At 40.1% G+C, this 26,962-nt stretch overlaps 2 protein-coding genes across 6 annotated transcripts in view; one reads left to right on the top strand and one right to left on the bottom strand.

Moving 5' to 3' along the window:
• The window catches only part of ZDHHC20 (zDHHC palmitoyltransferase 20), a 37,968-nt gene extending 16,165 nt beyond the window's left edge, over positions 1–21,803 (top strand). The window contains exons 4-14 of one of the 2 annotated variants that reach the window (XM_081004184.1): positions 3,653–3,773; positions 4,975–5,044; positions 6,626–6,658; positions 7,401–7,521; positions 11,212–11,247; positions 12,214–12,346; positions 13,829–13,955; positions 15,804–15,893; positions 16,713–16,828; positions 17,077–17,158; positions 17,749–21,803. In XM_081004184.1, the coding sequence (XP_080860310.1) occupies positions 3,653–3,773; positions 4,975–5,044; positions 6,626–6,658; positions 7,401–7,521; positions 11,212–11,247; positions 12,214–12,346; positions 13,829–13,955; positions 15,804–15,893; positions 16,713–16,828; positions 17,077–17,114 (885 nt within the window). In that variant the 3' untranslated portion in view covers positions 17,115–17,158; positions 17,749–21,803. The remainder of the gene's footprint in view (positions 1–3,652; positions 3,774–4,974; positions 5,045–6,625; positions 6,659–7,400; positions 7,522–11,211; positions 11,248–12,213; positions 12,347–13,828; positions 13,956–15,803; positions 15,894–16,712; positions 16,829–17,076; positions 17,159–17,748) is intronic. The other variant, XM_081004185.1, reaches the window with a different exon arrangement.
• A 2,054-nt stretch (positions 21,804–23,857) lies between these two features.
• Positions 23,858–26,945, bottom strand: MRPL57 (mitochondrial ribosomal protein L57). Of its 4 annotated transcripts, none has more exons than XM_081004240.1 (3): positions 26,837–26,945; positions 26,374–26,578; positions 23,858–24,272 (listed from the first exon to the last, which is right to left on the bottom strand). In XM_081004240.1, the coding sequence occupies exon 3, from the start codon at positions 24,268–24,270 to the stop codon at positions 23,956–23,958; it is 315 nt and encodes a 104-aa protein (XP_080860366.1). In that variant the 5' UTR covers positions 24,271–24,272; positions 26,374–26,578; positions 26,837–26,945; the 3' UTR covers positions 23,858–23,955. The 4 variants fall into 4 exon arrangements, with proteins under 4 accessions (XP_080860366.1, XP_080860365.1, XP_080860367.1 ...); XM_081004239.1 differs by having other exon boundaries at positions 26,437–26,578; XM_081004241.1 differs by lacking the exon at positions 26,374–26,578 and having other exon boundaries at positions 26,837–26,933.
• Between the last annotated feature and the right edge of the window lie 17 nt (positions 26,946–26,962).

Here is a 26,962-nt window from a genome sequence, read left to right as displayed (position 1 = left end):
TATTTGGCTAAATTAAATTAATCATGACTCTTCCTAAAATCATGGGTATTGTCTAAACTAAGTAGTGCTTGGAGCAGAACCGTTGAAGTCGGTGGACTTAAACTACTTAAGTCAGTCTTTTCTATTGTAGACGTGTGCTGCTTTTCTATGAAACGTTGGCCTAAAGCATATTTTTACAGCTGTAAACATTTCAGTAGAAAAAAAATGGCTGTAAGTGCCCCAGAATGAAGGGTATCTGTTGGCCAGATATACTATATTTTCTGTAGGGTTTTTTTTAAAAAAGGACTCTCGTGTGTAAGTAACCTAAATATTGTGACCCATGCAAATTACAAAGATGTTACCATTTGTTTGGCTACTCTGCACCGCACTGCATCTGTTAGGCCTAGTGCAGATAAGGTATTTCTGATCTCCTAACCATGGTTTCCTTGTGTTCTTATCCAGTTAAATCCTTCAGATTTATTTATTCATTTATTTATTTATTAAGATATTTTAGACATTGGTCACAGTTCCCACAGTGAAGGAGTTTTGGTCTCTTTTGTGGCCAGGTCTGTTATGCCAAGATAGTTATCGCACATAGTTGAGATTTCGTTATATGGAGGAAGCTGAGGTTGCCAGGGAGCATGTGTGTCAATTCCTAACAAGTCTGGGTCAATTGACCAGTTAGCTAAGCTTTCATTAAGAGGAATATGTAGCAAAACCTCTTACTTGGGACAAGGCATCTCCAGTCCCATTACTTGCACACTCGCTATGTAAGGGACCAGGGCTGTCCATATAAAACATATTACCGTAATTACATCTTGCCACAGTTGCTTTGAGTTACCTCCTCCAATCCTGTATGTATTCTCGGGTAGCAATAAAGAGGTACCAATCTAACTGATAGAAAAATGCATTCTTGTAGATTGAAATAATAGGAAATCTGTGTTTAAAGGGCATGTTCCCTGCGTAGATCATCTCTTTATTTATAAATTATGGTGGATTTATCTCCAAGTTGATGGTGTCCAACTTTCTCTTTCAAATAGCTAATGCAAATATAAAAGAGTATTATTATAGTTTATTAAAACAACCATTCTTACATAGTGGGGAAGCCTGTACTACAAAAAGCATTGACTGCAGGTTTTGCTGTACTGCAATGCCACATTTTGTCAATGAAAAGAACAATAGGTTTTGTCTGACACCCTGGAAAGAAACAGGAGAACAAAGGGATGCTGTTTTTCCCCAGATTAATTGGAAAATATTCTGCACCTTGCTTGAAACCCTTCTAGGGTTTTTTGTTTGCTTTTTGCGAGCTTATGTTATTTCAAATGTATGTAGATATTGTTGGGGAAGAAGATGCTGTGGCCCTCTTAGCACCTAAAGATGATATAAATGGAGCGTTGCTTCAAGAATTTCTTGAATCAGTCAGTGTTCTGGTGGTGGTGGTGGTTTTACAAGTGTTTTAAAGTATCCTGGTTTCTTATCGACATAAACAGCTTGTCTGATCTTCATCTTTTAACAGCTTCTTTGCAACACCCTTGCTCTTGACTAGCTGCCAGAATATTTACATGATGTTCTTCTTACTTGGGGCAGACATGCCCTGCAAAGTAAATTATTATCAACTGAGCAAGTCCCTTAGACATTCTGGATGTATAATTACTTTACAGCTATTAGTGTCTTCCTGGGTACATTTTATTCTGTTATGTCCTGACAAGGACATTTAAATGGCCCCTTCTCCGGGGCTTTAATAGTAAACCGACTCAACAAAAATAAGCTGGAAGTATGAAATGTCACCTGCTAAATTTATGTGCATCACACTGATGTTAAAGACCATGGGGCAGGGCCAGAAATAAAGCAGCAGCCTTAGTAATATGGGGGGGGCACACCTTGGGGATGGACCAGAGGCTGAAACTGGTGTAGAATGCAGCAGCTATGTTGCTTGTGGGAGCAAACTTCCTCCAGCCTGCAGCACGTTGCTTGCGGGATTTGCACTAGCTACCAGTCTGTTACTAGGTCAAGTTCAAGGTGTTGGAACCAACATATAAGGCCCCATACATCTCAGGACAATGTTACTTGAAAGACGGCCTTATCCAGGCATAGGCAAACTCCAGCCCTCTAGATGGTTGGGACTACAATTCCCATCATCCCTAGCTAACAGGACCAGTGGTCAGGGATGATGGGAATTGTAGTCCCAAACAGCTGGAGGGCCAGAGTTTGCCTGTGCCTGGATATACCCCGCCCATCTTGCTGGGTTTTCCAGTATATCCCTGAAGTCTACAGGAAAGTTTCTCCTGCAAGTACCAAAGATTTCAGAATTCCGCTCCGTGGTAACTTGGAGTAGAGGTATTAATACAGCCGTTCCTGTTCTGTTGAATAGCATTCCTGTCAACATTCTATAGGTGCCCACTATCCACTTTCTGAAAACAATGGAAGATATTTTTCTTCCAACAGGCTTTCCCAGCTGAGTAAATGGGTCTTTGCAATGAATGTCAATTTTGTATTGCTTTAGTTTTGTTTTAAATGTATCTGCTGGTTTTTTCGTGTGTTTTTAACTGTTGGGGTTTTTGGTTTTGGTTTTTTTGCTATTTTTATTGTACACTGCATTGAGACAGTTGTGGAGACTTTAATAAGTGAATTAATAATGATGCTGATGAAGACCAGTTTATAATCTGGTTCTCAGAGTAGTTAAACACATTATGGAACAGTGCATAATGAGAACTTTGGGTCTTGAGGTTGTGGTGGCCATGGTCCTTGGAGTCCCAAGACATGCTCCTCATTGGATTGTGGTGAATAGTTTGATATCAACACCTGTGAAAAAGGGAAATTCTATGTTCTTTCCTGCACCCTTTCTCCACATCTGCTCTGGAGGCTTAGGGGAACTCGTAGAACAGATATGTTGCAGGGAGAGGGGAGTGAAAGGAAGTTCTGTTGCACAAATGGAAGTCCTTGCACTAACTGAACAAGTTAACGGAATACAGTTCAGAATCCCAAGTCACAGCTGGTGTAAAAAGAACTGTTTCTTCCCTAATTTGTGAGGATGGCAAAGAAGGAAGGAATCATCTTGGAGGATGCATACCGAAGGTGCATTAGTCTTGGCAGACCCAACATCCTGTTTTCTTTAGCCCCTGCCCCCCCTTAAGAAGAAACAAGAAGCAGTCTGTTTGATTCCATTCAGCCTATTAAACTCACAGACCTGGTCAGCAGGCAGCAGCACATATTCACAGAGAGCATCCTACTTTATAACTGGGGGGAGTAATTGTTAGCCACTTAATGAAGCATCCATATAGTACGTTTGGTTTGGGAGCCATACTTGTGTTCGGTTCAGTTCTTTTCTCTTAGGTTTTTATTTCGCAGGGGAGGGGTTGCCAGGCAAACATGTACCTTGAAATGCAGGCTTATTTAGTTCGCACCTGCACCCTGAGAATCATAGAAATTGGAGAGTTGGAAGGGATGAGGCCCTGATGCTTTTCCACAGTGATCTAAAAGTTCCTTGTTACACATGAGTAACACTTTCAAAAATAACATTTTGAAATTGATTTGTTAAGAATAGCTATGGATTTCCTTTCTCCTGCCCAATTCTGCTTTGGAATGCTAACAGAAATCCTTAAAACAAATTGATGTATTGTCTAGCTTCTATTATGTGGCATTAAAAAAACCATAGTTCTGTTATCTTTTTCAGTTTTGTTTGTCCAAATCAGATAAGGAACAATATGAAAAAGAAGAGAGACCAGAATCCCAACAAGAAATCCTCAGAAGAGCTGCTAAAGACCTCCCAGTCTATACTACAACAACCTCAAGAGGTTAGCCTGCAAAGAATCCTAGCACTGCATAAACTCCTTAATGATGCTATCAAGTTTGATTGGATTGGGGCCATTCAGCAGGCATGATTTCCTCCCTTACTTCCGGATTCTTGGCAAACAATAGTTTGCCATATCATTTGAACCTGGCAAACCAGGATTGGAGAGCTTGGTTTGAATGAAGATTGCACCCTTGATTCATAGGCAAACTATAGTTCCCTTGATTTGGATAAACAGATAACCTTTGGTTTTCTGAGAACCTGCAAGTAAGGAAAGTAACTGGCATGCATAAGTGGAAGAGTGGAGAGAGGGAATGCACAATGGTGAGGTTCATACCTGTTAGTTCTTCTAATGAAACCATGGTTTAGCATTGTGTTTCAGCTAATTCACCGTGTTGAACCATCTAGTTCTTCAAATTGGTTTTAGCCTGTTTTATCTATTGACCAAGAGGCAGACAGGTTTTCTAAAGTAAAACCAACTCTGGAATTGAACTTTGCATGGAGAGGTAGCTGCTTGGGGAGAATTTAAAATACAGATATGTGCATCTGTAGCAGGAGAAGATAGCAGCTGCACTCATGCAATCAAAACTTGGCTTAATAAGCTAGGATGTGTACAAGTTGCACCTGCATGCAACCTCTGTGCTCCCACTTCACTCCTGCTGTCACATGAGTGGGAAAACAAACATTTTAACCATAGCTTCCCATTATGTGCAAACCAGGAACTATGGTTAATTTCTTCCAAGCAAGGCAGGATCCGGAAGCCAACTTTAAACTGCGGGTTAAGCCATATTTTAATTCTGCAGACCAGACCATAAGCACATAAGAAGCACCTTGTGGTTCAGCCATTGGTACATCCAGTCCAGCTTCCATTTCCCACAGTGGCCAACCAGGTGTCTGTGGGAAACGAGCAAGCAGGACCTGAGTCCAAGAGCACCCTTGTGTCCATATGCTTAAACTAATGTTTAGATTATATTTATGTTTCGCTCATCACTTGCCCAAATGTGTCTCTTGCATTCTTGTTCTCGTCCTGATAGCTTCCTTCAACCTCTGCTATATATGAGCTACCAATCACCTTTACAGCACACTGTGTATTTTGCTAAAGCAGACTTGGCAGAATCCTGTTTTGAGGTCTAGATTACCTCTGACCTTTGGATTGCTAAACTACAGCTTCATATTTAACACCTTGATTTTAATGTTTAATATAGCCATAAGATACTGCGATAGATGCCAGCTCATCAAGCCTGATCGATGCCACCACTGTTCTGCCTGTGACCTGTAAGTACTTGGGGATACTTAGCCACGGGGTAGGATAAACTTCGTCCGATTTATGCCTCTTAGTGTTGTCAGTATCAAGTACATGTTCACACCTGAAACTACTGTGTTATTTTTCCAGGTACAGGATGGTTCTCCACAAAAATAAGTTTCCCCAGGGAGTTCCTGGGTTTATACCTCATTGTCTTAAACACTATGCTTCTCTGCCTTCACTTTTGCATTCCTGTGTTCTGTTAGCACTTTTGCTGTTGTCTGTACTGCAGTGACCTGCTGGAAGATATTTGCTTGTAGTCATACGCTTTAGATTTAGAACATGCTATGAAAATTAGATATGTATGCTTCACTTCATGGGTGAAAAATTAGTTTGGGAGAGATTTTTTATTGGGGAAATGACTGTAGAAGAGGAAGCATTCTTTTCCCCCCTCTTCAGCTATTTTTTCATTCAGGCTTCCTTGGCTGCTTGACAGAAAGAGGGGGAGTGGGAGAGGAAAACAAACTTTTAAAATAAAAAGTTAAAATCTAAAAAGGAAGGAAGAGGAAGACCTACACAACATCTTGCATGGCTCTGTAGTGGGTGGGAATTTTGGCAACTGTGATGTTTGCCTGGATGTTGAAATGCTTTAACAGGCTTTGAAAGCTAGAGATTAGATACTAGGGGTATGCACAGGCTCCAGGCCTTGCATTGTATCTGATCTGCTTCTGAAACACTCTGTACTTTCTCTGTTTTGATCTGTGTTTCAGGTTCTCTGCTCCTCTGTATACAATTAAGCTTTGCATTTTCCTCATTCACTATAATGGATAATCTAACAACAACTATAACATTCCCCTCTTTTTGCCAAAATAACTTACAGACACAGAAGCCCCTCTGGTTAGATTAAGCCTGCCAAACTGCAGACAAATACATCCAGAGGCTTGTAGAGGAGAATTAAAAGGGATGAATTTTTCTCCATAATTCCTGTTGGGTTTGTCTCTTCCTTACCTTAAAATATTTAATTAAAATGAATAATTAAGAGGTGGTATATTTTTAGAAACATGGCAGCTTTGCACCAGTCTTTTTCTGATCATTGTTTGTGTCCTCTGATAGTCTTTACAGATCTCTGATGGGCCTCATGGTGCAAGGTGGTCGAGAAACCTCTTTGCAGGGTTCTGAAGAGCTCTGGGCTTTTGTTAAAGCAGAGGAACATAGGATTTTAAAAACAAAACAAAACTCAATGAAGCTTTTACTTTTCAAAAAAATTCCCAGTTGTTGTGCTTTAACAAAAAATAATAATCCAGAGCCTCACTTCTTGCAAAGCCTGTGGGCCACCCTAGAGAAACACAGAGGTAGAGAAACATTGTTATATGGCACAGGGGGAGGAAAGAAAAAGAATGGCAGTGTGACCCAGAGCTTTGTGGGAACCTAATCTGACTCAGAGGATATAATGACATCATACCTTGACTGAGATGAAGAGGAGGCTGAATAACTAATTCAGTTTTTTATTTGACCAGTGCACACCTCAGTTAGACATTCTTGTTTGGAAAATCCACATTTGTACTGTTTTGCCATCATTAACTTTATTGGAAATGTCTTTCTTTTTTCCTTAGGTGTGTACTGAAAATGGACCATCATTGTCCTTGGTATGCTCCCTCCCCCTTGGGTTCTTAATTTTTGTCTGTGCAGAGAGAAATAAGTAAACCACTTCTTGTTGGCTGTGCTGCAGGATGAACCAAGAACAGGGATAACTAGGAGTGACTACCTCCTCTGGGGAAATTTTGATTCTACATTACTAGGAGTTGGTCTACTGGCAAAGTCTAAATGTATATTGGGTTTGATTGATTTTTATAACAGAATGAAAATGAAAATGAAATGAAAAACAAAATGAAAAATGAAAGCCTAAGGCTGCAGTCATATTCTGTTAAAATTAATGGGAAGTTTTATATTGGAAGAGGATTGTACCATAAAAAGCATTAATATTATTACGTAGTGACAGTTTCTACTGAATGGTTTTAATACTTCCCTTCAGAAGGATTAGAGTTTTAAAATAAAATCAGGTTTAGAGCAAAAAAGGATCATTAGAATGAAAGAGACAATTTGTGAATAAATGGAAACAACTGGACAAAAATACAAATTGTATTCATGTTTGCATAGTTAATAAGCAACATTTCAGTCATTTTTAATTGATAAAGGAATGGTTTTTAAACATCAATTTCAAGCTTTGTGCATTGTAAAAGAGAGCAAACTTTTTTACTTTAGGCATTTAAGTTACTTCCAGAAAACAGTTTGCCTAATTCTGCTTGCAATGGCAAACCTAAAAGATAGACCCTTTTAATGCCTGCTGTTCTTCCAGGTTTACATAGCAGTTTCTCTTTTCTTTTCTAGGGTGAATAACTGCGTGGGATTTTCAAACTACAAGTTTTTCCTCCTGTTTTTATTTTATTCCCTCCTGTATTGTCTTTTTGTTGCCTCTACAGTGCTGCAATATTTCATAAAGTTTTGGACAGTAAGTGGGTTTTTTTTATTTAAAAAATCATATCTTAGATATTTTATCTGTCTATTTAGCTGTCTGTCTCTGTGTGTTTAAACATCATGCATTTATTGTTGACATACCACATATAACCATCATCAGTTTGAAGCGGCTGAAGGAATAAAAACCTACCGATAGTTAATCTAAATTTATTTATTTAATAATGTGTGTTTTTTCAGATTCACTAGAGCTGGAAAACTCTGGGACAGTTTTTGCTCTGCATGTTTTAAGAGACCACATTATGTTCATATGACATTTATTAACTCGAAAAATGTCAACATTGCCCTCATCTAATTCCAAAATAATGTTCTTCACTACTCTGATTGAGTAGCATTCTTTACTTTATATTAAATCACTACCTGAAAATACAATATTATGAAGGCTGTAGACCACTGAGGTTTGTGCCACAAGAAGCCAAAAATGCCTCATGTTGCCAATGGCTGTGGACTTGCACCGTTGTGCTTCTGAAGAACATGGAATATAAGAGAGGTTCTTATTTAATGAGATAACTTCTTACATTAAAGAAGTCAGTTTTGATTTCAGAAAACAGTTTGTGTGTGCATGTATCACAAGTAGAAAAGGAAAATCTTTGACCGGCTCAGAGTAAATTCTCTCTCTTAATATTCCATGAGATCTTCTCTTGTGAGGATAAAGACACCCTTCTGAGGGTTGGTTAAGCATAGAGAAATATGGGCCTTATAGAATGATAGAATTGTAGAGTTGGAAGGGACCCTGAGAGTTGTTTAGTCCAGTGCCCTGCCATGCATGAATCCTGCCCACAGCCTCAAACCACCAGCCTTCTGGTTAACAGCCAGACGCGCTGATCCACTGTGCCACAAAGGGCTTTATTTGGCCATGCAAAGGAGATTGTTAGCCGTTTTGAGACTCCTTAGGGTAGTGATAAAGTGGGATATCAAGTCCAAACTCCTCCTCCTCCTCTTCTTCTTCTTCCTGGTTTCCCATTACATCTGATTTGGAAAACTATGGTTACCAGCTTCAGAACAGGCCAGGATCTTACATCAACTTTAAATGGTGGTTTAAGATCCTAACTTGTTTCTAATTTGAAAACCACCATTTCTAGGTTTGGAGATAATGGGGGGAACGATGGTTAACTGGAGGCTAATTGCAACCTCCTGAGAAGGAAAGGGTGGTGTGCATGCATGCAAGACTCACTCGTTATTTCTTTAAGCTGAGCTAAATACATCTGAACCGAGACAGACTTGGCAAACTCCATCCAGTGAGCTTTCTGCCTGAAACATGGGAAGCTACTTTATATCAAATCAAACCACTGGTTCATCAAGCTCAGTATCGTCTACACCAGTGATGGCCAAACTTGGCCCTCCAGCTGTTTAGGGACTACAATTCCCATCATCCTTGACCACTGTTAGCAAGGGATGATGGGAGTTGTAGTCCCAAAACAGCTGGAGGGCCAGGTTTGGCCATCACTGGTCTACACTGACTAGCAATGGCTCTCCAGGGTTTTAGATAGGAGTCTCTCCCAGCTCTGCCTGACGATGATAAGGACTGTACTTGGAACCTTCTACATTCACAGCAGATGTCCTGTGCGTCCTCACCCAGTGCTTTAAACGTGACGGGATGCATCCAAAATTCTGTGCTTGGCACCACATACACTTTCTGGGTTTACCAATTACCGTATTTTTTGCACCATAACACTCACTTTTTTCCTCCTAGAAAGTAAGGGGAAATGTCTGTGCGTGTTATGGAGGAAATGCCTACAGGTGGCATGCCTACGGATTTTCCTCCTCTAAAAACTATGTGCGTGCTATGGTCGGGTGCGTGTTATAGAGCGAAAAATACGGTATCTATTAAAGAATCATAGAATTGTAGAGCTGGTCCAACCCCCTGCAATGCAGGAATCTCAGCTAAAGCATCCATGAGAGATGGCCATCTAACCTCTGCTCAAAAACCTTCAAGAAAGGAGAGTCCACAACCTCTCATGGAGACAGCTCCTGCTGTCAGAATGTTTTCCCTGATACTGTATTTAGTCTGAATCTCCTTTCTTGTAACTTGAAGCCATTGGTTTGAGTCCTGCCCTCCAGAGCAGGAGAAAACCAGTATGTTCCCTCTTCCATGCGACAGCCCTTGAGATATTTGAAGATGGCTATCATATCACCCCTCAGACTGCTCTTTTCCAGGTTAAACATACCCACAACTACTGTTTTCAGTAACTGTAGTGAAAGTTACCAAAAGATATTAGAAGAAGAATTATATATAGCAATACATACAGTACAAATAAGGAGACAAGTGTCTCTGGGCAGCTATTAGTAATAGGCAGATAAAATCGTAATATTATTTCATGTGATAATGTAATATCAGTCAGTGGCTCTGAGATACAGTACTGGAACTGGTTAATCTAAAGATGTGTTTAATCAATCAATCAATCAATTAATAATATTTATACCCTGCCCATCTAGCTGGGTTTTCCCGCCACTCTGGGTGGCTCCCAACAGAATATTAAAAACACAATAAATAATCAGACATTAAAAACTTCCCTAAACACATTCCATTCCTGGTGTGTGTGTGTGTGTGTGTGTGTGTGTGTGTGTGTGTCTCCCATTATTTTTTCAAGAAACTACTAGATATTCTTGATTTCCTCCATTTTTCAGATATGTGAGTTTTAGCTCGCTAACATTTTGAAAGGAAACATGCTGCTTTCCTTTTAAACATTTTTGAAGATACTTCTCCATCAGTACTTATAAAGATAAATTTTAAAGCAGTGGTTTCCAACTGGCATAACTTACCCAGGCAGTCAATGGCACATGCCTGCCAACTGTCTGGGGCATCCTGTTTTGGGGCGGCCATGCTGTGTCCCAAAACACACAAGATTGCAGCACCCAAAATCACATGATTTTGGGTGCCGTGCTCTTGCACAGGTGCATGGCCCAGAAAACATGCATCCCAGTTTTGCGCCGGGACATGTTGGAGGGTATGGTGGCACCATTCACATAACCAAAACTACCACATCAGATGTCAACATTTTCAAAAACATGGGGTCTGCAGTACTTAGCTAATTGGGAACCACTGCTCTAAAGCATAGGGAGATCTGTGGCTTTTTAAAGATCCATTGAGAATGGTTTAAACTATGATTTTAGAATTAAAGTGATATACGTAAGCAAAATGATAGGTATCTTACCTGTACCCAAACCCACTTTTAGTTACATAAAAAGAACTAAGCATCATACAATAAATTGAAGGGAGTCTCCAAATAACTCATTCTGTAATTCTGTAATAGTGGCAAGGACACTGTGCTTTCAAAATGCTCTGATTTGTAGCTGGGTAACAAATTTCCAAACCTCACATCACTATGAACATTAGCTTCCAAGAGTCTTCTTGGATCTATATAAAACCAATTGGCTTCAAGGCTGAACTTCCAATGTGGAAAATTAGAGAGAGCAATGTGTTAATCTTAATTTTAATGGTGTGCCTTGAGTCCACACCATTAAAATAAATTACCTTTTACTTCAATCTCATTGTGCAAACACAAGCTCACCTTTACATGTTCATCCACTGAATGTAGACTAAGGCCTCTTGCCATTGAATGCTGCACGCATAAGCCATTAATTTTCTAACAACGTTTTTACTGTTTCTGAACACCAGCCTTGAAGGGATAAAGCTATTTAATAAATTGTCTTTATTTGCACAAAGCTTTGCCGCAGGAAATCTGCTGAGAATTGTCCAAAGGTAAAATGCAATTTAAGCTGAAGTCTGTTCTGGTGTGCTCATTCATTTTTAATAATGAAACAAGATTATCATACTATTTTGTAATACTATCTGTATAATTATGTATTTTTAATTAATTGAAGCTTATTGTGGAGAGCCGAAGAAGAAATTAGTACACTTAAATGCTGGTGGTAACTTAAATGGATGCTAATCTATGATGAGAGAATTTTACTTTTACCTTTCTATTTTAAAGGTCATCTTTTAGAAATAATTGGTTTTTCAAGCTATGTAACTGCTGCAATTAAACTATTTATTGTTTCATGAGATTTTTGTAATCTGAGCATATGTGGAAAAACTTGAAACTGAATTAAAAATACACGAGACCTTTTCTCATGAAATGACACTTCTACTCAATGTAAAAACATCATTAAAAAAAACCTATGCACATTCCCTATAACTTTCACCTTCTTACAGAGGCTTACATTCTATGTGGTGTGTGTTGGTTCACATGATCATGTGGCTTACAAATAACAGTGATAACTTCATACTGAACATCTAATTAAGCTCAGATGGGTGGGAGGAAGATTCATCCTGCCCCCATTTCCGATTTTATAGTTGAATTTATAGTGTGTAGGCTTACTCTACATCTTACCTCAGGCAGTTTAAGTTCTATAAAGAAAAATACACGTTGTAAACATTGTATAGGAAGTATAGCAGCACTTAGAAATCATACAGATGCGCATCAAAGGATGTTGAATGTGCTTTTACAGTGATGCTCATGTACACTCTGTCACAAAGTATTGGCAAGCCCTGTGAGTTGCAGTTCTACATTGGTTTCATATAATTTAGGTTTCTAAAATGCTAAATATGCTCATAGTAATGTTCGGATATGGTGATACTGGCTTTAGCTCAGAGAGGCAACTTTATAGAAGACCAGCTGTTGAATAGAAGTACTAATCCCGCCCCCCTTTTTCTTCTTCTTCCCAGAATGAACTGCTGGACACTCGTGCAAAATTCCATGTTCTCTTCCTTTTCTTTGTGGCTGCCATGTTCTTCATCAGTATACTGTCACTTTTCAGCTATCACTGCTGGCTGGTTGGCAAAAACAGGTCAACAATAGGTTAGTAAACAATCTGCGGTATTGTTATCTATTCCAATTCCAAGAAAGTCAGTGTTATTCTACTTTCTCCTCACCGTTAATCCTGTGAGCTAGGTTAGTCTGAGCATGTGCTGTTGGCTCAAGGTTGCTTAGTGTGTTTCACGGCTGTGCTTACGCATAAGCAAGTCCTGTTAAGAATCCCTGGAGGTTAGGATTGTACCCCTCAATCAGCATATTGATTTAAGTGACTTATGCCGTTCCCTGCTACTGGCCGTTTTAACTTATTGAGAGCCAGTGTGGTGTAGTGGATAAGAGCGGTAGTCTCATAATCTGGGGAACCGAGTACGCGTCTCCGCTCCTCCACATGCAGCTGCTGGGTGACCTTGGGCCAGTCACACTTCTCTGAAGTCTCTCAGTCCCACTCACCTCAAAGAGTGTTTGTTGTGGGGGAGGAAGCGAAAAGAGAATGTTAGCCGCTTTGAGACTCCTTTGGGTAGTGATAAAGCACAATATCAAATCCAAACTCTTCTTCTTCTGCTTCCTTTCCATCTTAGGTTAGCTGTTGTTAGATACAGGAGCTGGATTTTTGTTGTTGTTGTTGTTGTTGTTGTTTAGTCGTATCCAACTCTTCGTGACCCCATGGACCAGAGCACACCAGGCACTCCTGTCTTCCACTGCCTCCCGCAGTTTGGTCAAACTCATGCTGGTAGCTTCGAGAACACTGTCCAACCATCTCGTCCTCCCCTTCTCCTTGTGCCCTCCATCTTTCCCAACATCAGGGTCTTTTCCAGGGAGTCTTCTCTTCTCATGAGGTGGCCAAAGTATTGGAGCCTCAGCTTCAGGATCTGTCCTTCCAGTGAGCACTCAGGGCTGATTTCCTTAAGAATGGATAGGTTTGATCTTCTTGCAGTCCATGGGACTCTCAAGAGTCTCCTCCAACACCATAATTCAAAAGCATCAATTCTTCGGCGATCAACCTTCTTTATGGTCCAGCTCTCACTTCCAGAAGCTGGTTTAAACCATACCAAATGGAACATCTTTACTGAAAATGTCTGTTTAATTAGTTGCTTCCTACATTTGTTCCAGCCGCTGCTTTTGTTGAATTTGGTCCGTGTTTTTCTAGCTCATTTTTTAAGAGTGCAATTTTAATGAAAACAACAACAAACTTTTATTTTGTAGACTTTTTGCATTTTTACTACTTAATGGCTTTAAAGGATTAGACAAATACATAGAGGGTAAGGCTGTCAGTGATTACTAGTCTTAATGGCCATATATTACCTCCAGGCTCAGAGGAATTATGCCTCTGAATACCAGTTGCTAGGGAGCACAAGTGGGAGAGTGCTGTTGTGCTGAGGTCCTGGCTGGGCACTGTGAAAACAAGATGCTGGGTGGGCATTTGGCTTGATCCAGCAGGGCTTGATCCAGCAGGGCTCTTCATATATCCTTAAGAGATCTGTCCTCTTTCCCACATTTGTTTACTTTTGTTTTCTGTGTGTGATGCAGAAGCTTTCAGGGCACCTATGTTTCGAAATGGACCTGACAAAAATGGCTTCTCTCTCGGATGCAGTAAAAACTTGAGAGAGGTTTTTGGAGATGAGAAGAAGTACTGGTTGCTACCAATTTTTACAAGGTATTCTTGTTTAAATTTTATTCTTCTACTTTTAAAAGTTATTAGAGTAAAATCTAGAGTTTGGTGATTTAGTGAAGCTAGCAGTCTTAAATACTGCTAAAATTGTAACTTGTATATTTCCTGAACAATGAACATACCTATGTGCTAGCTAAATGATATATTGTCTGCTAAGACCTAAACTGCATAATTTTTTAAATTATTTTTGTGCATAATGTAGCCTGGGAGGTTGCATGTTCAATCCTCTATATTGTGAGGTCCTTGTTCTGTACTGGGTATTTTAGACAAATTATTTAAAATATTCCGTATTTATATATACAGTGGTAACTTGGGATGCGAATGGGATCCGTTCTGGAGCCCTGTTCGCATCCTGAACGCAACGTAAGCTGCTGCGACGGCGCATCTGCGCGTGCACGGGTCGCGTTTTGCCGCTTCCGCGCGTGACGTCATTTTGAGCGTAAGCACGAGCGGCAAAACCCAGAAGTAACGCGCTCCGTTACTTCCGGGTTGCCGCAGAGCGCAACTTGAACACGCTCAACTCGAAGCACATTCAACCTGAGGTATGACTGTATAAACCTTTTTCTTCAGGACCGTGCCACTGTACTACATACCAGTTTTTCCTTTTAATCCCTCTGTATTCTAGACAGTGATTTTTGTTTTCTCCATTGTAACGTCTGTTGTTGACAAACATTTTCAGAACTTTGCAGTAGACACCTCTTTTATTCTACATAACTGTTTGTAAGTCTTGTGCATGCCTGCCTGGGCGTAAACTTTATTTGTCAAGATTTTGTTGCGTTTTTAATATTTTGTTGGTAGCCGCCCAGTGGCTGGGGAAACCCAGTCAGATGGGCAGAGTATAAATAATAAATTATTATTAGTAGTATTAAAATATACCTCCCAAGTAATATTCAGTAGGATTGGGCTTCATACATTTATGGTTCAAGTTAAATACAAATGGGACCATATCAAAGTATTTCTTTGACTTTACAAAATAAAGCAGAGTCAAAATAGTTGGTCGTCATTAGTTCTTATCTGTGGATATTTGCAGATCATTTGTACAACTGTCCTTTTTTAAAAAGTGGCATCTTTGCCATGTCCTACTGTTAGTATTCCCAGCATGAGGACAACACTTTTTTAAAGGGTCTGTTTTAGTTGCCTTCCACACGCTAACAGCTGTGCTGTAACCTTGAACATGCAGAAATAACATACTGTCAAGGAATATAGGTCGCTCAGACCTTTGTAAGAACTTTGTATTTAAAAAGACTACCTTGCTTTGTGAGGTCAGCAGCCAGGTACAATTTCTACAGTAATAGCTAACGCCCATGTTTTAGAAATTTAAGAGAAACAGCAAGAAAATGAGATTTCAGTTCAAACTGAGACATTCAAAAACACTCCAGTGAACTCTTGAGGTTAAACAGACTGCATGTAATTTACTGATAATACACATTCTTTTAAGTCTTAAATTTCCTACCGTTAAGCTCATATAGGTGTTTTGTGTTGTTCCAGTGTAGCACAAGCCTTTTTTTGATTTTGGAGACAAACTTTGTTGAACAAGTACATATATGCTTCCATGGTGTTTATACTAAATAAATAAACATGCAAGTTACCTGCAGCTCTGAAATAAGTCATTTCCTGCATTATTTGTAGTGGAGGTTGCAGTGCTTAAAAGTTACTTAACCATCTGCTATACCAACCAGAACATTCCATTGTTTGAACAGGGCGATGTACTATCTACATTTACTGAGTCACTCAAATGTGTCACTTCATATAACTGTTTTAAACCCAGTGTATCCATTAGTGTTAGTTTTTAATAGCACGCTAGTTAGATGTCATGTCTATTTTATTGTTCAGTTTAGGGGATGGCTGTAACTTTCCAACACGCTTGGTGATTATGGATCCAGAGCAGCTTACTGTCTCAAGCCAAAATGATCCTGCTAAAAGGTGTGTGGTTTTTCTTTCACTTGTGTCTTGCTTCCTTTTATCTTACGTGTATCATTTTTACAAAGCAAGGAAAAATGCATATTGAAGACCACAGCTGTGGCCAAATGTGAACAGTCCTCTTTGTAGTCTAATCTTTTCCCTGCCTCTGCTTTTGACCCATTGTTCACCAGGTCTTAGCCTCCTTTTTTACTCCCCCACTCTAAACGTCCTTTGATGCTGTTTGACTTTGAAGTGAGTTAGGCTGGAAAGTTTATTTCTTTTTAATGGGAAGTTCTTTATGTTTGACAATATTTATAGTGCAAGCTTAGTTATGGACACCTTGTCCGTTTAAAATTGAGCTTTCTAAGCCTCATTTTTTCCTGCCTTCGTCCTGACCTGCCATATGGAGCTTTCAGCCTTATATCTCTTACAAGCTCACTGTTCTCACCAATTAATTCCCTGTGCATCCTTTCTGTTGTATGCCAGGCATTCAGAGTAGCCCTTGAGAGAGATTCTGCCAGTTTAGATCATGTAACCACAAACTATTGTTTCTTGTTATAGGCTTGAACAATCCAACCCTCCCCTTTACACTTGAGGGGAGGACATTTAAAGCCTCTTTTCCTGGTTAGCAAAGTTTCTTACTTACTAGGAATGGGTGCCTTAAATTTCCTCCCATCATGCATGAAGGGGAGAGGACAGCAGGCAAGCCTGAAGCTCATGAAGTTATGTCTTAACTGAGCAATATTAATTCATATTGTGTTGGTCTCCAGAATAGTGTTTAAGAATTTCAAGTTCTTTGGTGCATGAACTCCAGCTTCTGATAGCAGTTCTTCTTTTCAGCTCGGGTCCCAGTCAACCATTTCCTGTTAGGCCACTAAGCGAGTCCCAAAATCGATTGCTGGCCAGTGAAAACCAGTGGGTGGAAACCAATTCAGAAGATGAAAATGTTAAATCAGGTACTGAATGTTAACTGATTAATTATAATCACTTGTTATAGAACAGAAATTCAACATTCTGATTAAATGAGAGAAAGAGAGAATGGAGAGTAACTGATTTTAAAGATGAACAAGTTTGTCTTTTGCAGATTAATACAAATAAAGAGGTCAGATACTGGCTTAATGCCGCTCCTCCCCCCAAAAAAATTCATCATGTAACGTCTCTAAAGCATGTACCTTTATAATTATGTTTTCTTTATTTTTTAAAGGTGTAAAAAAGCATATTATAGTTTCATTGGAGAGCTGATCTTGGCTTCAGTGTCCATCCCTCTCAGTGGAGAGGAAAAGATGGTAAGATAACTTCCGCTCAGAAATAGTGATTTATTGTGACCTTGTAAGGCTGTGAAATAAGATTCTTTTCGTTTTGAAAGCCTTCCTTTTTTTAAAAAAAAAAAAGGAAAATGGAGCATGGGTGATGCATCAGAAATATAAAGCCTAGTCTTAAAAGTGAAGGCAGAAACACAGCAATTAAGGACAGTGTTTCTTCAGTGTGGAGTAGCCGCGATCAGTTCCCTTGTGTCTGTGATTAGGGGATGAGTTTTCTATAGGCTAATTTGAGATACCGCAAATCTATTTCCAAAGCAGATTTAAAGCAGCAGGCAGATTTCACAGAGTAGAAGCCAATTCCTGTTTGGATAGAAATGTGTTTACAGTGCAGTTGCCATCATCCCAAGACCAAGCTGATAGAAGTTGTATGAGTGGAATGCAGGTGGCAGCACAGAGACCCCAGTTGGGCTTCAGTCATTTTGGAGAAAGCCCTTCATAAGCAGTAAGTCATGCAAGGAAGTGACATAGATCGAAATACGGAGTAGGTAGCCGTGTCTTTTTTCTATCTCTGTCTTTATGCAGCATTACACTAATGTAATTTGTTTTCCGTATAGGTTTCTACACTACATTTGTGCTTGGATATTACTTAATTTTGTATGGAAGACACTGATATATCAATGGAACAGTGCCAGCATGTTAGCAGGATATGAAAAAATGAAATCCTTGACGGTATCCAGTGGATGCTTATGAGCACTGTTGCATAGCAGAAAGTTTGATGCCTTAAGATTCTTGATGTGCATTTTTGCAACATGGACGTAAGCCACTACAAGGGCCAAATCCTGAAATACCCTGGAAGGATATGAGAGTATGCAAGACTTTTAGAAGTGCAGAAACTATGCATTTTGGCTGCACCGCGGTGGAGGAAACTAATTCTGCAAAGTTGGTGTGAGAAATGCCATGCCGGTGTCATACGGGAGTTTCTTCCATAGCAAGTCTATGGAAGAAAAATGGGGCAGGGGAGGAAAGAGTGAAACAATCATAGAGTACGGCCATTGAAACTTCACAGTACGATTATGTGTCTCAAAGCACTATCTGGTAGACTTGCAGCATGATGCATTTTTGCTTTCTCCGCTACCATTATCAGATAACCAGTGGTATTGGTAAGTGTTGCTAAACAGCCAACCCAAGACTCTGGCCTTTTAGTCCTCTCTGATATTGAAGTTCTCTTCCTACAGGCTTGCTTTGTTGCAATACAACATCAGACAAGCAAGGTTTTTCCATTGCATTATTTTTTTATTTTTTCCAGAAAGAAGGGCCCACTGGCAACATGGTACATTAGTTAGGGAGAATAAAGTTTCCTCGACTTTCTGTTTCTTTAAAGTGCCAATAGTTTAATTTCTAGAATTTGTCTTATTAAGCCATATCAACAATATAATTTAGTAAAGTGAATTCCTCTTCTTCCTTCCTCCCCAGAGATGTTTACCTGAATATTACTTTCAAATCTTTTTGACTGATAATCCCAGCATAAAGATCCCAATTGATTTATCCATCTTCTTTCAGCCCAGCTCCAGAAATCATCCATTTCTTTTTTAAGAGAAAATAAACAAATATGTACTGTACTTTATGGGACTGGATTTCACAGGGATTTTTACTAGCAAAATTCCTTGAGTAAGATGTGGAAGAATGCACCCAAGGGAGAAAGAGGGTTTGTTCTCTAGTTACCCCTGCTTTGGCATCTCTCCCTCCCACAGTCTCACTGACCCTGAATCCAAGGCCTATCCTTTTAAGACACAAACCTTTTTCTGAGCAAGTAATTCTACAAACTACTGTGGAGGCTTAATCTTTATTATCAGTTCACAAGGGGCAGCAAAGTACTCGATGCTTGACTCAGAAGAATCCTCATCTCCAGCCGCCCAGCTCTTTAAGCAGAATTCTGGCTTCCGATACTCTTTAAGGAGGAGACCATTGTAGCCACGAAGTTCTGTCTTGGCTCACTGTATGGTGTTAGACTTCCCCATCATTCTACCTTGATGTTCACCTTTTAATTCCCCATCATAAATTGTGTCCAAGCTGCTCATAGTTCGTTAGCTCCATAAAAATATTAAATTCTTCCCAAACCCCTTTTATATAAATTATCCCATGTATGATACAAGTGGAAAAACCGGGATCCACTTTGCAAATCTTAGGAAACATGACGATAGTTGGATGGGGGTAATTATATTGAAAATAAATTTTGTAGTTTGTATAATAGTTTAGGATCTTCTTAGATCAGCTTAGTTTACAAAATGAAGGAAAAGCTAAAATGGTTTGTGCTGTCTTTGTGACCAACCCAAACTCAAGAGCTGGATCCTACACACTTCCTGTGCAAAATGCATAAATCAAGCTCAGGGCTTTCTGTGCAACTGCTAACCTCACTCTCCATACTCAAGGTAGTGGGATTTCACCCCAACTCCTGTCCTGAAATAGCAGTTGCCATCAGTGCTTCAGAGCACATGGGGGAAATAAGCTTTATGTGGCACAACAGCACCTTGCATATAGCTTCTCCAGGTCAGGTGGGGATGAATAGAGGCAGGTTTGTTTTTTTTGTCTTCTTATGTCCCAGCCAGCCCACAGAATGGTCCCACAACTTCTTGCACTAGCTAGGCACTGTAGCAAATGGACAGCCCCTTCAGTGTTGACGCAAGTGGGCAGAGATGCCATGCTCTGCCTTGCTTGTCCCATTTATCATACAGTACCTGTGCTTTGACTCTCAACAGCTTCAGGAAAGGATAGAATGGAATCAAGTATATCTTGGGAGCCAGGCCATAAATTTATGGGTTGCGTTTACCAGTTAGGTCAACTATAGCAGCACATTTCTTATAGTATGTCATATATGTAGAGTACGTAAAATGGGTAACAGGGTTCTCTTTGTAGAGTGTACATAGGAATTAAGGTCCATCTGCACTTAACGTGAATCTTAGAAGTCCACACGTTGCTGTTAATGCATTCCCTTTTTTCACTATTGGGGTAATAATTGTCAATATTTAATACTTTATTGATTTGCAGTCCTTAAACCACTTTGAAAAGGTTCCAGAAGACTCTTCTTCATGGTATCCGTTGTTTAATGTGTAAACTATCTTGACCAGTATTGAGAAATAATACCAAAGAATATAGTTTGTAAACGGTTTAGTTTTAATTCCAATGCCTTATGAAAGCATTTTGCTAGTAAATGACCTAGCATCAGCAGGTCACATTTAAGGATCAATGTAATTTTCAATGCTAGTAAATACAGTTTGCATTCCCTAGCAGACACATTCCTGTTTCAAGAAGCTCCCCTGAGTTCTGATTCTAGCACAATCTGGCGTTGCTTGCTGGCCACTTTTATGAGTTCAGTTTTATGTTACAGATTTGGGGTGAAGTTGTTTTTTAAAACAGCAGCACTTCTTTCATTTACCAACGACTCTTTTTTCTGGTAGAATAATGCCTTAACAATTGGTATCAACTACTAGAGTCAATCAAGTTCCAAACATCATCTTTATTTTTAATAAGATGCCAACCCTAATATACAATGTGACGTTAGCTCCTGGTTACTTAGCAATACATCTCTTGGATCTGTGTTGGAAACTTATGCTTTAACTCAGTCTTAATATCCAATATGTATTCTCCAGATCTTAACTTGAATCTTGCAAATGGTAGAAAGTGTCTGTCCACATTTACAGAACATTAAGTGAAGTTGAGTTGTAGAAGATCATCCAACAGGGATATGACTGACTCATAACTTGGGTCAAGTTAGGACAGCATCAGAACCTTTTTCTTGGTACCCAGAAATTGTAAACACCAACAGATGTACAAGTTACATTATGTTGCAGTTCCCAAGTAGTCCCAGAATTCTGGGATTCTACCAGGAAAATTTTATATAAAGTGGTTTAAGGAATGCAGATTTTTCCTTCATTCCTAAATGCATTTACCAGGAAGTCCTATGGGTTTCTGCAGAGATGACACATAAATACATGGTTTAGAATTGCAGACCATAATGCAAAACAGAGAACATCTCTCCACTGTGTCTTCATTTCTTCTGCCCTCGTGTGTAAATTACAAGGCCGTAAGAGTGACATCCTTAGTTTATGTCTAGGGCTGCCACAACCTGTGTGTTTACCAGTGGGTATGTCAAATACATTGTCCTGTATTTATGACAAAGGTGTATGCAAGGATTTTACTTAAATAAAGGTATATCCACTGTAACTAAGTAAGCTTGCAAATACTCAAATTTAAATTGGTATGAGGTTATTTAGAGGATATATAATGTGAATAATGCATCTGTTTTTATGTTGCAGATAGGAATATTCCTATGCACAAAGAAAGCATTGCCATTAATACTTTAAAGTGACTTTTTAAACGGACTTTTATAAATAAATTAAATATAAAAGAATACAGATCATTTTGCCTGAAATTTTCATGTTTTTATCTGCACCTTGTAATATTTTCATGTGTATTTTTCACCAATAATTTTAAATCATGTTGAGTATTTTATATATCAAAGTGCAGACTTCCATTAATATCTTAAGCATAGCTCCTTTTAAGGGGAAAAAGCATAATCTTTAAACCCTTCTTTGCCAAAGTGATGATACATTAAAATGGATTATGACACACTGAATGCAAAAGAAACTAAATAAATACGTTGAAAAAATGAGCTAACTTGTGAAATGCATTTCTAATTGGTGCAAGTGATGAAGATACAATTTCAATTCTCTTTTATGTGTGGGTATAAATGCGTGGGGACATCACTTGGGAAGAGGAGCTTTAAAAGTTAGTTGGGGCTATCTCTCATGTGTCAGTCCAATTAAATAAAGATAACAGTGGGCAGATGTTGCCAGAGTTCACCTCCATTTTGGGTTCCCACACTTGGCTCCATTTTGCCTGGAAATGTTAGCTAGTAAAGGCTAACAAATTAGGACAGGATACATTTCACAGGTCCCATTGACACTATACTTGAAATGGAAGTGTCCCAGCCCAAAGCATGGATCACTGTTGCCTACCTCTGTCCCTGACAGGTTGCTGCTAGATAGCATGCTACCACTGAGGACACACAACATGACAAAGCTAAAATCAAGAAACACTCTCAAGATACACTTCCGGGGAAGGAGCCGTCGCAGGTTAGTCACCTCTCTCGAGAGCTCCCCAAAGATGTAATTAAGTGATGACTAACGGTGGAAGATTATGTGTCATTTTTGTCTCTGCTGAACAGAGACAACATTTGGATTAATTCCTGGATGTTCTTGATGGATTGCTTGCTGACGTGGGATCGAGAAATCCTATTGGACGGCTGAGTGACAAGGAGTGGGAAAAACGACAACATTGCCCAGGCACTGCTAAAGATCTCTGGAGGTCAATCTCCTAGGAAAAGACGTAGCCATACCTCCTTTCTTTAGTTATATCTGAAACTACTATAAATCACTAAAGAAATTAAAGAAACTACTCCTTTGTCAGTAAAAATGTCAATTTGAAATACGACCCTAAAGCTGGCTTAAGAAGAGAAGTCATTGAAAGACTGACGGCAAAATTGGTTTTTTTCAGGAAGTATCTAGTTTGTTTCAAGGAAAGTATACAGCTGTTCATAACACACACCTGCTTATAACAGAAGAGAATCTCTAAGAAGTGTCTATGTTCTTGTGCTGTTATATCTTTGATCCTCCATTTCACAAGTGATTGCATTGACAGTAATGAAAATTAATGGTTACTGCTGCGCTCGCAGTAGGAAGAATGGAATGCTAAGAATGTGGTTAGGACTGTACTTTTAGCAGCACCCAAGATTGCAAGTATGTTAAGAAATAATCTATTAACTGGCAGGTTTTCAAAAATTATTTGATCAACAGAGAACGCAATTAAAAATGGGAGATGCAGAAAATGATAATGGGCAAATCACTGAGTAAAGTGGAGGTGGGTGTGGAATTACAGCTCCTGGGGAAAAATACTGGAGATGGTTTGCTACATCAGGAGGAAGGTTTTACACAGATTGCTGAAGAGTCACAGCTCCTGGAAAAAATTATCAAGGATAATTTGTCAGCCCTCGAGGATGGTTTATTGCTGATGCTGGAAGGAGTGCAACAGATGTAATGCTGGAAGGCGATGGAATTCATGGAAGGAGGACTCTGTGTATAACTTGGAATCTCAGAAGACAAAGTGATCATGCTTCCTGCCATACTTTTGAAAAAAAAGAATGGAAATACAGGAAATTGAAAGAAAAAATGGCAAGGACTGAAGACCATGGCAACAGGAAATGGAACTGGAAGATACAGGAACTTTTGCGGGAGTGCGAATTAATGTCTACTTAATTTCTGATCAATTGTGGACACTGTCATATAAATACAGTAAAGAAATTCATGATGAATAAAGAATAAGGACTGAACTGTCTTTTAAAATCTGGTGGTAAAGTTGTGAGGGTGGACCGGAAGAAGATTAAGGCCGACTCTTACTTTTAATAATAACTGGAGAACCTCTTTTGGACTTCTAGGATGGGAAGGGAAAGGAATGAAACTGAGATGCCTGGATTTAACACTGGGAAAATAACACCTAGAAGGAACGAATAACTGGACATTACTCTGGACTGAACATCAGATTATTACAAGAAACTTTTGCAAGCACAACTTGAGGAGAGAGGATGATCCTTTCTAGGCAGAATAGCATTACCAAAGTTTGGAAGAAAAAGAACACCTGTAACTTGGAATGAGCACTGAGACTGAGAGCTGAAGAGTAATACATTTATTTACAGGCCTTCTTACATAACTGGTGGTTGCCACTGTCAGCAATTGCAAGCAGTCCAGCTGAACGCCAACTTAAGTTTTTCAAGCTTCTGTCCATTTCTTGGTCACATTAAGGTGACCCAGATGTTCTGTAGCATACTTATGCTCTGGAAACTTAGCTTTTTCTGCAGCTATTGCTCTTTCCCGCCATAAACGTCTGCGTTCTGCATTGTGGCGATACTCCTGGTCTTTTGTCATGTATGGCCGGCTCAGCCAATATTCATTTTCAGCTTCCCTTTCCAGCCTCTTGATGATACCCTGTTTCATTATCTCTGTAACGAACCTCGGCCGTCTGTGTTTACCAATCCACTGACTCCCAGGAATGCGGTTTCGAAGCCGTGCTATGGTCAGAAACATACCTTTAACAGCAAAGGAGGTTAACATTGATTACTTGAATATTATTCAATCAAATACAAGAGGTCAATATTATTTACAGTTAGCAGCTAGAACCCATGGCTATGATGAATTAGAGAAGCTGACTTCTAGCTTGAGACATCAATGTGTACACCTATCTCATAGGATTTTTGGCAATCATCCTTGTGTCAGAGGCTGCAGGGGTCTTTCTCTTGATTTTTGATAATGTGTAAGTAGAGGACAGACTGGTACATCTTTTGATTCCCACAAAGGCACTCTTCCCTTCCCTTGATTCTCTTCAGTTAATGGAAAATCCAAATGAGGCAACACTTACTACTGATAAGCCAGTAAGGGTTGTACCATTTGAGGCTAGGTACATACCATACATTTAAAGCTTATTCCTTGCCTGCAAAAAAATAATAATAAAATAAAATATTGACACTTGTAGCTCTATGAGGGGTAAACTACGGTCCTCAAGATTCTGTGAGGGGTGGACAGAATATACTTACTTTTATTCCAACAACAACACCATCTCTGTGGAGCAGAGACTTGAATTGATAATGCATAAACAAACATATTGCTTGTGCTGTGTATTGCATACAAAACTTAATAAGAATGTACCACAGGACAAGTTACTGTAGTTATATATTCTTGTATTTACATGGAAACCAATAAAAATTATTTGGACAGAAGATTCTGTGAGGGGTGTGTAGACTTTAAATGAATGATGTGTATGCAGCCCCCGTCATCAGCTGGGGACTCATATTTGAATGTCCCACATCAAAAACTAAGTATCAGAGAAGAGCTCAAACAAAGCCTTCACACTGATATGCCAACCCCATCTACTGTGCTATGCCGAACCCACAGTAGTACACTGAGCAGGGATTACATTCTTGGGGTAGCACCTCATATGCAAAAACTCCGATACTTGAACCACCTTCATATGAGCAATCTTGACTGTGAAGCAAGACAGAGCTTAATTTTAAGCTCTCCGCCTTGCTTCCTGGGCTCCAGGAGGCTCTTGCAGGCCGTCCAAGTTCCTGGAGATTTTGTGAGAAAAAAATATCATGAAATCTCCAGGAGATCTCAGATTCATGTGAAGAGACACAGGAGTATAATATAATCCCCACCACACCCCCAAAAAAGGATTAACAGATGAAAATAGTCACTCAGCTGAAACCCGTCTCTCCCAGTACCAAAGATCACACTTTGTTACTGATTGCTCTCGTCAATTAAACTATTCTTAACCCCGTTTTCAGGGCACAAAGTGCCTTACATTACTCTAAATGCATGAAATAAAATAACAAAAACGCAGCAGCATCTAAATAGTTTTTTTCAAGTACTGTACAGCACAATTCAGCAAACCAGACAAAAAAAACCCCCCAGAAGAAATATTTATTTTAAAGACCACCAGCAGTGAGGGACTGCACCTTGGGGATGTAGTTCTAAAGTGTAGGACCACCACCGATAAAGCCCCGTCCCTGTTATCTCACAGGGAGGCTAGGGAAGCCCTCTACCACCTGCACGTTGTAGAAAGTAAACTCTGAAATAAATTCACATAGCTGCAAACCTCTCACGCTGCTGAAATTCCTAGTCTTGGGAATTTAGATGTGGTTGATTCAAACAACACTTTTGAGAAGCAAGGCAACCCCCACGCTCCCATTTCTTGCTGTAAGGAAAGTGTGGAGGCTGCCCTACATCGGTTCTCAAACGCGTTGTTTGAAACACCTCACACACACTACATCATAGCTGTCAACTTTCAGATTTGAAAATAAGGGATCAGCAGCCTCAAAAATAAGGGCTCAGCCGCCTCACCTGTCCTGGGGACAGTCTACGGGATATCTAACAATCTGGGATAGCAGCGGGAAATGGCGCTGGAATAAGGGAATTTCCTGCCAAAAAAAAGGGAAGGTTGACAGTTATGCACTACATGCTGGAAGAAGCATGTGAGCTGCTTTGGCTCCCCACCTCCACCCACTCATGGGGAATGAAATCCTGCTTTCTGTATTGACCCTGTTCCCTCGCCCATCGCCTGATGCCACCAGTGATATCAGCTGATCAGCAAGGTGTGCATGATGGGGGGGGGGAATGGCCCCATGGACAAACCTGGACGTCCTTGAGGACCAGAGGATCCCCACTTCCCTGGGCGCCCCTTCCCTGGAGGCTCACCTGGAGCGTGTGAAAGGACTGTGAACCGAGTTCAGTTCCAGCAGCGGAAAACAACGCCTCTGCTGCTCAAGGTGCGTCCTCTGCTTTAATGCTACACGTTTGCCTTTTGCGCCTGGGCTTCGGCTGGTAAATCTTGGGAGCTCTAGTAACAACAAGAAGAAAAGGCAGCAGATCTGACACGTCTGAAGTGCTCCCATCCCGGGATGGGATGGCAACTAGCCCCTGACTCCTTCCACTGCAATTCTATCGATGCCTACCAGCCACCTTGGGCAGCTTCTCGGTGTCCCGCCCGCTTCCTCTTGCCGCCGGTTTAGAGGGAAACCCTTTCTCCCCGCCCACCTGCTTCCCCGTCCCTCCGCTCTGCCCGCAACCCCTTTCCCGCTGCTCCTCTTCAACTCACCGGTCACAGGTCCGCCCGTCCCACCTCGGCAGGGAAAAGAAAATGGCGCCGCCCGAAAAGTTCCTCCGCGCTTCAGCCTCAAAGCTCTCGCGAGAGTGAGGAGATGTCCTCCCACCCCACCTCCCA

Source organism: Podarcis pityusensis, assembly GCF_964106645.2.
Source record: "Podarcis pityusensis genome assembly, chromosome: 4".
Classification (NCBI taxonomy): Eukaryota; Metazoa; Chordata; class Lepidosauria; order Squamata; family Lacertidae; genus Podarcis; species Podarcis pityusensis.
Note: the sequence above shows the minus strand (reverse complement) of the source record. Positions and strands in the feature narration are given on the sequence as shown.

Coding starts and splice junctions, on each gene's coding strand:
- MRPL57 (XM_081004240.1), bottom strand. CDS start 24,270: ATGTTTCTGACCATAGCACGGCTTCGAAACCGCATTCCTGGGAGTCAG.